This window comes from Vanellus vanellus (genome assembly GCF_965231255.1).
Source record: "Vanellus vanellus genome assembly, chromosome: Z".
NCBI classification, from domain to species: Eukaryota; Metazoa; Chordata; class Aves; order Charadriiformes; family Charadriidae; genus Vanellus; species Vanellus vanellus.
This window is the reverse complement of record NC_138908.1, coordinates 654,867-666,819: the sequence shown is the minus strand read 5'-3', so window position 1 is coordinate 666,819 and position 11,953 is coordinate 654,867. Positions and strand designations below refer to the sequence as shown.

The 11,953-nt window shown below is 63.0% G+C and overlaps 1 protein-coding gene across 1 annotated transcript; it reads left to right on the top strand.

Moving 5' to 3' along the window:
• Positions 1-6,086: 6,086 nt before the first annotated feature.
• Positions 6,087-11,464, top strand: LOC309683124 (maestro heat-like repeat-containing protein family member 7; the record flags this gene model as incomplete). Its single annotated transcript, XM_082497324.1, has 14 exons — positions 6,087-6,124; positions 6,535-6,646; positions 6,881-6,970; positions 7,562-7,648; positions 8,113-8,284; positions 8,368-8,459; positions 8,741-8,890; positions 9,078-9,232; positions 9,336-9,477; positions 9,821-10,005; positions 10,090-10,227; positions 10,434-10,548; positions 10,761-10,898; positions 11,060-11,464. The coding sequence occupies 14 exons, from the start codon at positions 6,087-6,089 to the stop codon at positions 11,210-11,212; spliced, it is 1,767 nt and encodes a 588-aa protein (XP_082353450.1). The 3' UTR covers positions 11,213-11,464.
• Positions 11,465-11,953: the final 489 nt, after the last annotated feature.

The window sequence follows — 11,953 nt, the reverse complement described above, 5'->3', positions numbered from 1 at the left end:
TGGTCTCGTACTTGATCTTCACCTACAGCGGGTAGTTCTTCATTTTCCCAGTCCTCACCTTTGCCTTCTGCATCATGGGTAGTGGGGCCGCATCCTTTACCAGTGAAGACTGAGGCAAAAAAGTCATTGAGTACCTCAGCTCTGTCTCTGTCCTAGGTGACCAGCTCTTTCGTTTCCGGAGAGGAAATGCCTAGTCTTTCTTTTCTCACTGACATACTTATAGAAGGGTTTGTTTGTTTGTCTCGATGTCCCTGGCCAGATGTAATTCAATCTGGGCTTTACCTTGCCTAACCTGATCCCTGGCTGCTTGAACAATTTCTCTGTATCCCTTCCAGGCTACCCGCTCCTGTTTCCACCCCCTAGGGGCCTCCTTTTTACTTTTGAGCATTTCCAGGAGCTCCTTGTTCATCCACGCAGGCCTCCTGGCTTTTCTGCCTGCCGCCTTCTTTGTAGGGATGCATCACTCCTGAGCTCGAAGGAGGTGATTCTTGAATACTAACCAACTTTCTTGGGCCCTTCTTCCCTCCAACGCTTCATCCCATGGCTCCATACCAAGCAGATTCTTCAAGAGGCCAAAGTCAGCTCTCCTGAAGACCAGGGGGGGCAGCTTGGTTACTGGTTACACTGGCTACAGGCCTCCAACTTGACACTGCTCCGTTAATCACAGCCCTCTGAGTTCTGTCACCCAGCCAGCTCTCCGTCCACATTGCTGTCTCCTCATCTAGCCCACGCTTCCTCAGGTTCCTGATGACGATGTTATGGGAGACCACGTCAAAAGCCCTGCTGAAGTCAAGGTAGATGACATCTACAGCTCTCCCCTCATCTAGCCAACCAGTTATAACCTCATAGAAGGCTATCAGATTGGTCAAGCATGATTTACCCTTGGTAAATCCGTGCTGAACGCTTCCGATAACTTCCTGTTCCTCAACGTGTTTGGAGCGGACATCCAGAACGAGTCGCTCCGTTACCTTCCCAGGGACAGAGGTGAGACTAACCGGCCTGTAGTTCCCTGGGTCCTCCTTCTTGCCTTTTTTGAAGACTGGAATAATGTCAGCCTCCCTGCAGCCCTCTGGCACCTCTCCTGTTCCCCATGACCTTTCAAAGACGATGGAGAGCGGTCTAGCAATAACATCCGCCAGCTCTCTCGGCCCTCACGGGTGCATCCCGTCAGGGCCCATGGACTTATGGATGTCCAGCTTGGCCAAGCGGTCTCTGACCTGGACCTCCTCAACTGAGGGAAAATCTTCCTCTCTCCAGACCTTCCCCCTTGCCTCCAGGGTTTGGGATTGTCCTGGTTCCGGCAAGGATGGGGTTAATTTCCCCAAGGAGCCGGCAGGGGAGGCAAGTATTCCATACCACGTGACCCATGCCCAGCTATAAAAGGAGCTAGCCGGGGCGAGGGAGGCAGTCGCCATTTGGGGGGGGGCTGCGGCGGTGCGGGTGCGGTCGGTGCGCTTCGCGGCGGTACTGTAATCGCGTTCTTCTATTCCTTTACCGGTGTTATTGTTTTTCTTTCTTCTTCCCTTTGTCTGTTCTGTTAAATTATACTATTTCAACCCACGAGTTCTTGCCCTTTTCTGCTGATTTTTCCCCACGGCTGTGGGAGGCGAGCGAGCGGCTGTGTGGTTCTTTGTTGCTGGCTGAGGCCAAACCACCACAGGGATTCATGAGGGACAGCTTTAGCAGTGAAGACCGAAGAAAAGAAGGCATTCGGTCACTCAGCCTTCTCTGGGTCTTCCACCACTCGGGCACCCATCTCCTCCTTCAGTGGGCCTACATTTTCCCTAGTCTTCCTTTTTCTATCGATATACGGAAAGAATCTCTTCTTATTCTCTTTAACTGCAGTGGCCAAGCAGAGTTCTGCTTGAGCTTTGGCCCTTCTCATTTTCCTCCTGCACAGCTTCGCTACGTCTTGGTAATCCTCATAAGTTGCCAACCCCCTTTTCCAGAGAATGTAAGCTTTCCTTTTTTTCCTGAGGTCCAGCCAAAGCTCTCTATTTAGCCAAGCTGGTCTTCTTCCCCGTTGGCTCCTTTTCCAGGACACGGGGATGGCCTTCTCCTGTGCTTTTAAGAGCACCTGCTTGAAGCATGACCAGCCTTCCTGGGCACCTTTGCCCTTCAAAAGTCCTTTTCAAGGACTCTTTCCAGCTTCCCGTGGAAGCTGAGAAAGGAATAGAGGCAGAACAAAGGAATACTCTGCACCGTAGACGGCACGCTGCATATATAGCTTGGGGGATGGCTGGGGGGGGTAATCCGAAATCACTGCTCGCAATGGTGCCAGTTCACCAGGAGGCGAGAGTGACTTCTGTCATTACCCTTCTTCTTATTATTCATATTTTTACTGGCATTTTCCTCTTCTGATACTGTTCTCTTTGACTGTCTTTATCTCAGCCTGTGAGTTTGGGGTTTTTTTTCTCCTTTCCCCTCCTTTTCTCCTTCTTCTCCCTACCCTTCTCGGGAGGTGAGCCATCGGCTGCGTGGTCCTGGTTGCCGGCTGGGGTTAAACCACAACCACCCGCCCTTCCCGTGTGGTGTCTTTAGTCCGTGACAGCCACACACGGAATGACTGAAAATACAGGAGTACAATTAATGAACTGTTTTCGTAATGGCTGACTGGATTCATCAGGACACCAGGAGCTGCTAATTGGCTGACGAAGAACAGAAGAGGAACCCCATTTAGAAAAGACAGCATTTGTCTTGCCTAAAAGGAACGGCTCCATTCTCTCTCCCCGAAACATCCTTCTTTGTTTTTGTTATTCAGGAGGGAATTGAACCTTACTCTCAGAAGTGTAAGGTCCTTCTCTGTACTCAGGAAAGATTTAATCAGTCCAGGAGGACTCCACAGGACAGGCAAGTTACAGAAATAAGATGTTCCACCTATCTTTACCCCCCGCCCCCCCCTTTTTCTTCTTTTGCTTGGGGCCTTAAGCCGAGACGTGTGTACACAGGGAGGTCAAAGGGCCGGCAGGGGAACGGCCGGGTGTAGCCAAAGCGGACCGTCACTCCGGGCCTGCAGACAGCAACCGCCGCCTCCCTCCCCGCTTCCTTCACCTAACGGAAGGGGGACCCCGCGCAGCATCTCGGGAGGCGTCGTCCCTCCGGGGCGGCAGGCCGGGCGGCCATCTTGTGCGTGGCGGCAGGCCCGGCGGCGCGGGTCCCACACGCCGTAGGAGGCGGCGGGCTTCCCGGCGGGAGCCGGAGCTGTTGCCCATCCTCTGCCAGGACCGGGGGCGTCGGCAGCGGCATGGCAGCGCAGACCCTCCCGCCACGGCGGCACCCGCAACGCCAGCTCCGTCTCGACCTCCCTCCCGTCATGCACCGCGCGCCCCCGCCTGTTCCGGTCAGGCGCTGCGCGGTGATTGGCCCCTCGGGCGTCCTGCCCGGAAGCGGGCGCTGCGGCAGGAGATTTGAACGGCAACGGCTGCGCCGGGAGGCAGTTGCCGGGCCGGTGAGTTCACCCTCCGGTCCCCGCTCCCCCGTAGCCGGTCAGCGGCGGAGGCCGGGTGGCCGCCGGCCGCTCCCCTGGCGGTGGGGCCCTGGGAAGGCTGGGGGCGCTGGGCCCTCAGATGTTCGGGAGCTTCTTGCTCCAGCTGGAGAGGAGAAACTTCCTCCTCACAGTGTTGACGAACATGGCGGACCCCAGGGTCTCTGACACCCAGCTGGTTGCCAACATGCTAGAGATGGTCTTGAGAGAGTCGTGCTCGGAGCTGATCAAGGTGGGCAGTGTGCAGCCGGATTGCTCTGTGCGCGCGCCCTCTGGGCACCGTTCCCCCCTACCCCTAGTCCAGGGCTTGGCAGCGCCTGACGGGCGGCCTTTGAGGCCAGCAAGGAGTGACGGGAGGGGAGCAGTCCTTGGTGGCAGCTGGGGCCACGGCCTGCGCTCCAGCCCGCTGCCTGCGCCAGGTGGAGGAGCTCGTGAAGACCATCCATAGGCAGCTGGCCTGTGTCAGGCGGAAGCCGCTCCGGGACGTCCTGAGGAGGACCCTTCTCCAAGTGGCCCACCTGAAGCCTCAGCAAGTGGTTGCTGCCCTGCTGCAGGCTTCCCCGCTCTGTGACAAGTAGGTGGCCCATCAGCCTCGGGGGCAGCTTGGGAGCTGCCCAGGAAGAAGGGGTACCCACTGGCCGCGGTGGCCCCGCTGACAGTGTGCTCTGGCTCTGCAGCGCCGCCAAGGGCCATGTGGAACACGTTGGCCTGCGAGCCCAGCCTCGTGTGGGCCGTGCTGAAGGCGGTCGTACGCCTCCTGCAGACAAGGGCCAAGCAGGACATTGGCACCTGACGGTCTTCACCGAGGTGGGCCTGGTGGCAAGCATTGCCTGGTGGCAGCTGGGCTGCCTGCATGAGGCAGAGGGCCAGCGGCGATGGCCCTCCGTCCGCGCACCCTGCTGCCTCCCGACAGGGCTGTCACCGGCCCTGGTGCCTTGCCCCGAGCCATCCCCGAGCCTGGTAAGGACGGCCCTGAAGCCTGCAGAAGCCCACGGCGGAGGACAGCAGCCTCTCGGTCTCTTCCCTGGCGGCTGAGACCCCGCTGAACCTAAAGGCTGCGGCCAAAAAGCCTCCCTCCAGATTCCACCTGCAAGCCCTGTGCTCCTGGCTCCGGAGGACATGGAGGAGGAGGATCCTTGCCCCGGAAGGAGGCTGGCTGTGCTGCTGGAGCTGTGCGCGGAGCTGACCCCAGGGTGCTCTGCACACTTGGTAGCACCTGAGCAGGTGGGCCGTGGCCCGTGCCTCCCGTGGCTGTGCTGGTCAGGAAGCCTGAAGACGCAGGCAAATGCTGTGGCAAGGCAGCGAGAGGAACGCTTTGGATGGCGACCCAGCAAGGAAACGGGCATCCTGCAGGCCGGAAGTAGAGGCCGGAGCGCAGCCGGCCTGCTTGTGTCTTGTGGCTGTTAATAAAAAGGCGGTGGCACTCCACGTGCTGTTTGAGCTCTTATTCCCTGTACCGCACTGCCCTGCTGCCCCCCAGACACCCATGCGGCCCGACTCTGCCAGGCCCCCCCGCGCCCCTGCGGAGAGCCACCCCCAGACAGCTGGAGGGGCCGCATCGGGTCCCGCTTGCGCCCGCGGGGAGCCCTGCTGTCCTGCAGCCCCCACGAGGGCCCCGGGAGGACCCACATGTGGCCCCGCCCGTGGCCCCGGGGCGCCTGGTTGCTCCCTGGACAGCTGGAGGGGCTCTGCTGGGCCCCGCGGGGAGCCCAGGGGAGCCATGCCGCTCCCCAGGCCCCTCAGCGCCTTCTGTGGGGCCAGCAGGGCAGCAGGCTCAGGGCTGGTGAGAGGACCCTTCTCTTCCCTCTCCCTCCTGCCCACACCTACAGCTCTCCCCGCTCTTGTTCTTCATCAGGTGGAGCTGCTTCTGCCTCCGGCTGCCAGCTGGAGGACAAGGAGAAGGAAGCCCACGAGTTCCTCTTGGCCTTCCTCAAAGGCACCAACAAGGTACCTGCAGATGTTGTCAGCCAGGCTCTGCCTGCAGCCCCCAGCTGGGTGCTGGCGTGCCTGCTGCCTGTGCGCGGGCTTCTGGGGGGCTGCTGGCTGTGCAGGGCTGCTCCCCTGCCGGCCCCCTGAGCCGTCACCACGGCCCCTCCAGCCCCTGCTGCTGCCGCCGGCCGTGCCTGTGGCCCTCACCCTCCCTCTCTGTCTCTCTTCTCCCTGGCTGTCAGGAAGAGACCTTGAAGCTGAGGTTTCTGGCCTCCATCTGCACGCTCTGCAGAGCCCGGGTGAAGGGCAGCTACCTGCTCGATTTGCCATCAGCGTGCGAGCTGGTGGGGACAGTGGAGGTGAGGGGACCCCCGTGGGGCTGAGGGAGGGGGGCAGAGCTGGCCGAGCCCTGGGACAGCGGTAAGGACAGCACTGGGGCCTCCGGGCACAGGGGGGGGTGAGATGGGCCTCCCTGGGAACAGCCCTGCCAGCCCCGGGGCCAGTGCCGAACGAGGGGCTGCTGCGGGTGCCAGTGCTGGCCTGGGGGCAGCGGGGTGCTGCCCACCCTGCGCACTGGGGCCGGGCACTGGCAGCTCCGCTGCCCCATCCTGGCCGAGCTCTCCCTCTCCAGGTCCTATGGCAGAGGGAGTCCCCTCACAGCATGGAAGCCGTCATGTGGCAGCAAGACCTGCTTGCCATCGCCGCAATGAGGTACTTGCCCCAGACCCTGGCCGGGCCAGGGCCCCCCCACTGCGTGGCCCCGATGGAACATACCATCCTGGCAGGAACCTGATGGCACTGGCTTTGGGCCTCTGCTCTCCCTCACGCTCGGCCCATCAGTGGGTCAGGTGGGAAGGTGCAGGGTGCACCAGGGCTCCTCCATGCCTCGTGGCCTTTCCCCTGAAGGGAGAGGCAGGAGAAGCAAAGGGGTTGGGGCTCCACCGGCCAGGACTGCCCTCTGTCCCTGGCTCAGCAGCACGGGGGAGGGAGGAGATGCCTCCAGGCATCCCTTCCCCACCTCGTTAGGGGTACCACCCTGGGGGGTGCCGGCCCCGATGCCTGCGGCCACCTTCCCAGGCGGGGAAGCTCTGGCATCCCACCCGCACCTTGTCTGCTTGCAGCGAAGAGAGGGAATGTCTGCTGCAGAAGCACCTCTGCCCCTGCATCCGCAGCATCTTCTGTATTGATGCAGTACAGAAGAGGGACCCCCGGTGTGCGCCACTCGATGCTCAGGTAAGTGTGGGGTGAGCTACGGAGAGCCTGCCAGGCAGTCCCTGCGCACGCTTTGCTAGTTGGCCTCGGCTGCTGGAAGGCGACAGCAGAAGGAGGAAGACCAGGGAGAGCCTGAGGCCTCTCCCGGGCGCCAGAGGGCAGCTCAAGCCTGCCTCAGGTGGAAGGTGTTCAAGCCAGGTTCCTGCAAGGAAGAAGGTGCAGGGCAAGCGTGCCACCTGCCCTGTTCCCCTACAGATCCTGAAAACTGTGGACAGCGTGCTGGAAGTGCTGGTGCGTGGTGCGTCGCCGAGCTCCAGCATGTTGACAGTGGAGATGATCCTGCAGGTCAGGCGTTTGCCGAGAGCGGGACTCATGGGGTCTCTTCCTTGCCCTCCCCTAAAGAGGCACAACCTGCCCGGAACCGAAGCAGTGGAAGGAGTCAGAGTGTCCTTCCCAGGACCCCTGCTCTGGCAGCTGGCACTGCTGAGCCGCCGCACTCGCCGCCCGCCCCGTGCACGCGCTCCTCCCCGAGATGGCAGCAGGGCAGAGATCTGCTGGGACGTGGCCATGGTGCCAGGGGAGTGCAGCCCTGAAGCTGCAGGGGCAGAGGTGCTGGCACCTCCCTGGAGCAGGCCCCCCTAGAGGTTGCTGTCTCCTGCAGAGGGGACATGCGGCCGTTTGTGGAGGAGCGCGTGGAAAGGGGCAGAGGTAGCTGAGGGGGTGGGATCCGGCTAGCTCCCTGGCTGCAGCCGGTTGCCAGCCGTTGGCAACGGTCCCCCAGGTCGCGAGGCGGCCGGACCCTGTTCCAGGCTTCCTCCTGTCCGAGGGAAGCCTTGGCAGCACGCTGCGTAAGCCCTGCCAGGCGCTTGGCAGAGCCACTGCTCCGGGCGCCGCCGTCGGTTCCCAAGGCAGACCGGGAGCTTTTTGCCTTCTCAGGTCCTGCTGCCCTTCACGACATCCAAGAAGGTGTCTAGGCGCCGGAGGGCTGTGGGGAGGATTGTCACCCTGAGCCGGTTCCTGCAGGTGAGGGGCTTGCAGTGCAGGCGACCTCTCGGCACCCCTCGCCCCTTCCTGCTGCCCCTGCCTAGCCGGTAGCTCTGGGCTCCCTGCGAGGCAAGCCTGGGCGTAGGACAGGGGATTTGGCAGGGCTCAGCCCTGCGCCAGCATCTCACCCCCTCTCTCTGGGAGCTGCTCCCTCCTGTGCTTTCCTTCTCGGGAGCTGGCTCCATCTCAGGGCACGGGAGCATATTGCAGGCCCACCCCTGGCAGCCCTCCCTGCCTCCGTCCCCTGGGCTGCTGCCCAGCGCGCTCCTTGTGCTGAGGCGGCTGCCGCAGGCTGGGTCTCCACGGGGTGCTGCGCAGAGGGCAGAGCCCTCCAGAGCTCCGGCTCGCGCGGCACTCGGCTCGGGGCCCGCTCTCAGAGGTTAGGGCTTTCATCCCCTCGGCCGCAGCTCAGCCCTGCTCCTGCTCCGTCCTCTCTCCCACAGGCCTCTCCCTCCACAGAATGCAGCCCCTTCCTCTTCCACAAGAAACCCCTGCATTTCCTGGGGCATGTGATGGGGCTCCTCACCCTGTCCTGCTCCGAGGAGGACGAGGAGATCAGCCAGGGGGCTTTGGAGGCGCTGCGTGCCTTCCACGGGTTCCTTCTGGTGCGACAAGGTAAGGGTGGCTGGGGCTCTCGCCTGCTGTCCCCAGCCCTCTGTTGCTCCTGCCACTCACGGTGTGTTTCCCCTCCTGCCCAGCCTGCCAAGCAGCACTCGAGGACCCAGTGCTATATGTGGAGTGGGAAAGCAGCGGCACCTTCTGGTCCAAGGAGGACCTTGGCAAGGAGCTGGTAACGAGCTCCTCTCTCGCTGGGGGTCTTGGCCGTGGGGCCGGCAGGAGGCTGGGATGGAGCAGTGCTCCAGCCACCGCGGGGGATGACACGGCCCCCCACCGACCAGCCTGCGCAGACCCACCGCCTCTCCGCAGGGAGTAGGCCAAGGCTCTAACCCAGCCTCAGCGCAGCAGCTCCAGCCGTCCTGGCCACCGGCGAGCTCTGGTTGCCGGCAGAGCCCACGCTCCCCGCCAGCAGGGCACTCGGAGCGACACCTCTTCCCTCCCTTTCTCCCTCAGATGTTCGGGAGCTTCTTGCTCCAGCTGGAGAGGAGAAACTTCCTCCTCACAGTGTTGACGAACATGGCGGACCCCAGGGTCTCTGACACCCAGCTGGTTGCCAACATGCTAGAGATGGTCTTGAGAGAGTCGTGCTCGGAGCTGATCAAGGTGGGCAGTGTGCAGCCGGATTGCTCTGTGCGCGCGCCCTCTGGGCACCGTTCCCCCCTACCCCTAGTCCAGGGCTTGGCAGCGCCTGACGGGCGGCCTTTGAGGCCAGCAAGGAGTGACGGGAGGGGAGCAGTCCTTGGTGGCAGCTGGGGCCACGGCCTGCGCTCCAGCCCGCTGCCTGCGCCAGGTGGAGGAGCTCGTGAAGACCATCCATAGGCAGCTGGCCTGTGTCAGGCGGAAGCCGCTCCGGGACATCCTAAGGAGGACCCTTCTCCAAGTGGCCCACCTGAAGCCTCAGCAAGTGGTTGCTGCCCTGCTGCAGGCTTCCCCGCTCTGTGACAAGTAGGTGGCCCGTCAGCCTCGGGGGCAGCTTGGGAGCTGCCCAGGAAGAAGGGGTACCCACTGGCCGCGGTGGCCCCGCTGACAGTGTGCTCTGGCTCTGCAGTGCCGCCAGGGCCATGTGGAACCCGTTGGCCTGCGAGCCCAGCCTCGTGTGGGCCGTGCTGAAGGCACTGCTGTGCATCAATTGCCAGCACAGCCAGCTGCATGGTATCGAGGCAGCCAGCGGCTGCTGCAGTTTCCCGGCCGTGAGTGTCTGGGCGAGGCCTGCTCCGTCCCACCCGGGGCTGCGTGCCACCTCCAGCCCCTCCTGCCCTCTCCACCTGCCCCCAGCGAAGGCCCTCCCCGGGGCGCCTGGCCCAGGGGCCTCGGCCACAGCCAGGCAGGGCAGCGCATGCTGCTCGGCCCCGCGGCGCACAGGCAGGCAGCCTGCCCCTGCCCTGCTGCCCTCGGCGGCCCTGCTCCCTCCCCACTGCCTCCTGCCGGCCCGGCAGCGGGCAAGCCTGTGGCAGGGCGGCGGCTGCTGGCAGGAGCAGGCTGTGCCGCGGGGACATGCCTGCAGCGAGAGCTGTCCCCGGGTCTCCTCTGCAGGTAGCCAGTGCCACGCACGAGGTCCTCCTGGAGCCCTCCAGCCGACGCGTCGTGCTTTTGCGTCTTGACGAGCTCTGCACGGCAGCGCTAGTGCAGATCTCCTGCAGCCTGGAGGGCTCACAGAAGGGCTGCCGCCTCCCTGGCATTAGGAGCAGGAAGAAGGCCAAGCATCCTTCCGTGCTCAGGTGCTCCTGCCCCTCCTCTCCCTGCTCTCGCCCCGGGCCCCGGGCTGGGGCCCCACGTGTGACTGCGCTTTGCTCTGCCTGCAGGACTGCAGTCAGCACCATGCAAGCTCTCTTCCAGTGCCTGGGCGGTGCCTCCCTGGTTGAAGACATGGGGAGGCACGGTGCCTGGGACATGCTGCAGAGCGTCAAGACCTACCACAGCGGTGTCACCGTGCTGACTAGGTGAGAGCCCTGGCAGCCGTCCTTGCCTCCCCCCGGCACGATGCCCTTCCTCGAGGGCGGCGGGGCGCGAGCAGCCAACGCAAGGCGCACACGCAGCCCTGCTCCGCGTGGCCGGGCCTGCGGGGGAATGGCTGGGGCTGGCAGCGCAGTCCCAGAGGGGTTGGCCTGCCCAGCCCTGTGCCACAAAGCCTTCCGCCCCCGGACAGGGTGCTGCAGCGTGAAGCCCCGGACAGCTGCACCTCCGTGCTTGACCAGGCGGTCGTACGCCTCCTGCAGACTCGGGCCAACCAGGACATTGGCGCCATGACGGTCTTCACCGAGGTGGGCCTGGTGGCAAGCATTGCCACTTTGAGTGTGCGCTGGGGGCAGCTGGGCTGCCTGCATGAGGCAGAGGGCCGGCGGCGATGGCCCTCCGTCCGCGCACCCTGCTGCCTCCCGACAGGGCTGTCACCGGCCCTGGTGCCTTGCCCCGAGCCGTCCGGGAGCTCTGCTGGCTGTGCCGGGCTCTCACTCTCCTGCCCATTGCGTTTCAGCTCCTGGATTACATCGACTTGAAGTGTTACGACGCTCAGGTCCTGGAGGTCGTCTCGTCCTGCCTCAACAGCGAGGACTTGCTGCTGCGCAGGCTGGCGGTCAGAAGCCTCATCACGCTGTCCGGGAGACCCAAGAAGGTGGGCAGGGGCAGCCAGGCCCAGTGAGGGTGTGCACCTGGGGCTGGGCTGCAGGCGTGGTGCGCGCAGTGGCTTGCTGGGGCTTTGCCAGGATTGGTGAGTGGCAGGAATGGTGGCCCTGGCGGCTGAGACCCCGCTGAACCCGAATTCTGTGGCCAAAGAGCCTCCCTGCAGATTCCACCTGCAAGGCCTGTGCTCCTGGCTCCGGAGAACATGGAGGAGGAGGATCCTTGCCCCGGAAGGAGGCTGGCTGTGCTGCTGGAGCTGTGCACGGGGCTGACCCCAGGGTGCTCTGCACACTTGGCACCACCTGAGCAGCTGGACCTGCCCCCTTGCCCGCTCTCTGCAGCGCTGCCCTCGCATGGGGAAGGGGCCGGTGGGCCGTGGCCCGTGCCTCCCGTGGCTGTGCTGGTCAGGAAGCCTGAAGACGCAGGCAAATGCTGTGGCAAGGCAGCGAGAGGAACGCTTTGGATGGCGACCCAGCAAGGAAACGGGCATCCTGCAGGCCGGAAGCAGAGGCTGGAGCGCAGCCGGCCTGCCTGTCTCGCAGCCGTTAATAAAAAGATGGTGGCACTCCACGTGCTGTTCGAGCTCTTCTTCCCCGTACCGCACCGCTCTCTCTGGGCAGTCTGTTCCCCTGCTCTGGCAGCCTCCAAGTAAAGGAGGTTCTCCTCGTGTTCAGATGGAATTTCCTGTGTTCCAGTTTGTGCCTGTTGCCCCTTGTCCCGTCGATGGGCACCACTGAAAAGAGTGGTACCTCTGCCTTAGCAGAGTTTCCAGGAGGATCTGCTCCATTGTCTTGCCAAACACAGAGGTGAGACTGACTGGCCTGTAGTTCCCCGCGTCTTCCTTTTTTTCCGTCTTGAAAATAGAGGTTATGTTTCCTCTTCTCCAGTCGGCACGAACCTCACCAGACTGCCACGACTTCACAAATGTGACGCATAGTGGCTTAGCAACTTCATCTGCCAGTTCCCTCAGGACCTGCAGATGTCTCTCATCAGGTCCCATGGACTTGTGCACCTTCAAGTTCCTCAGGTGGTCTCGTACTTGATCTT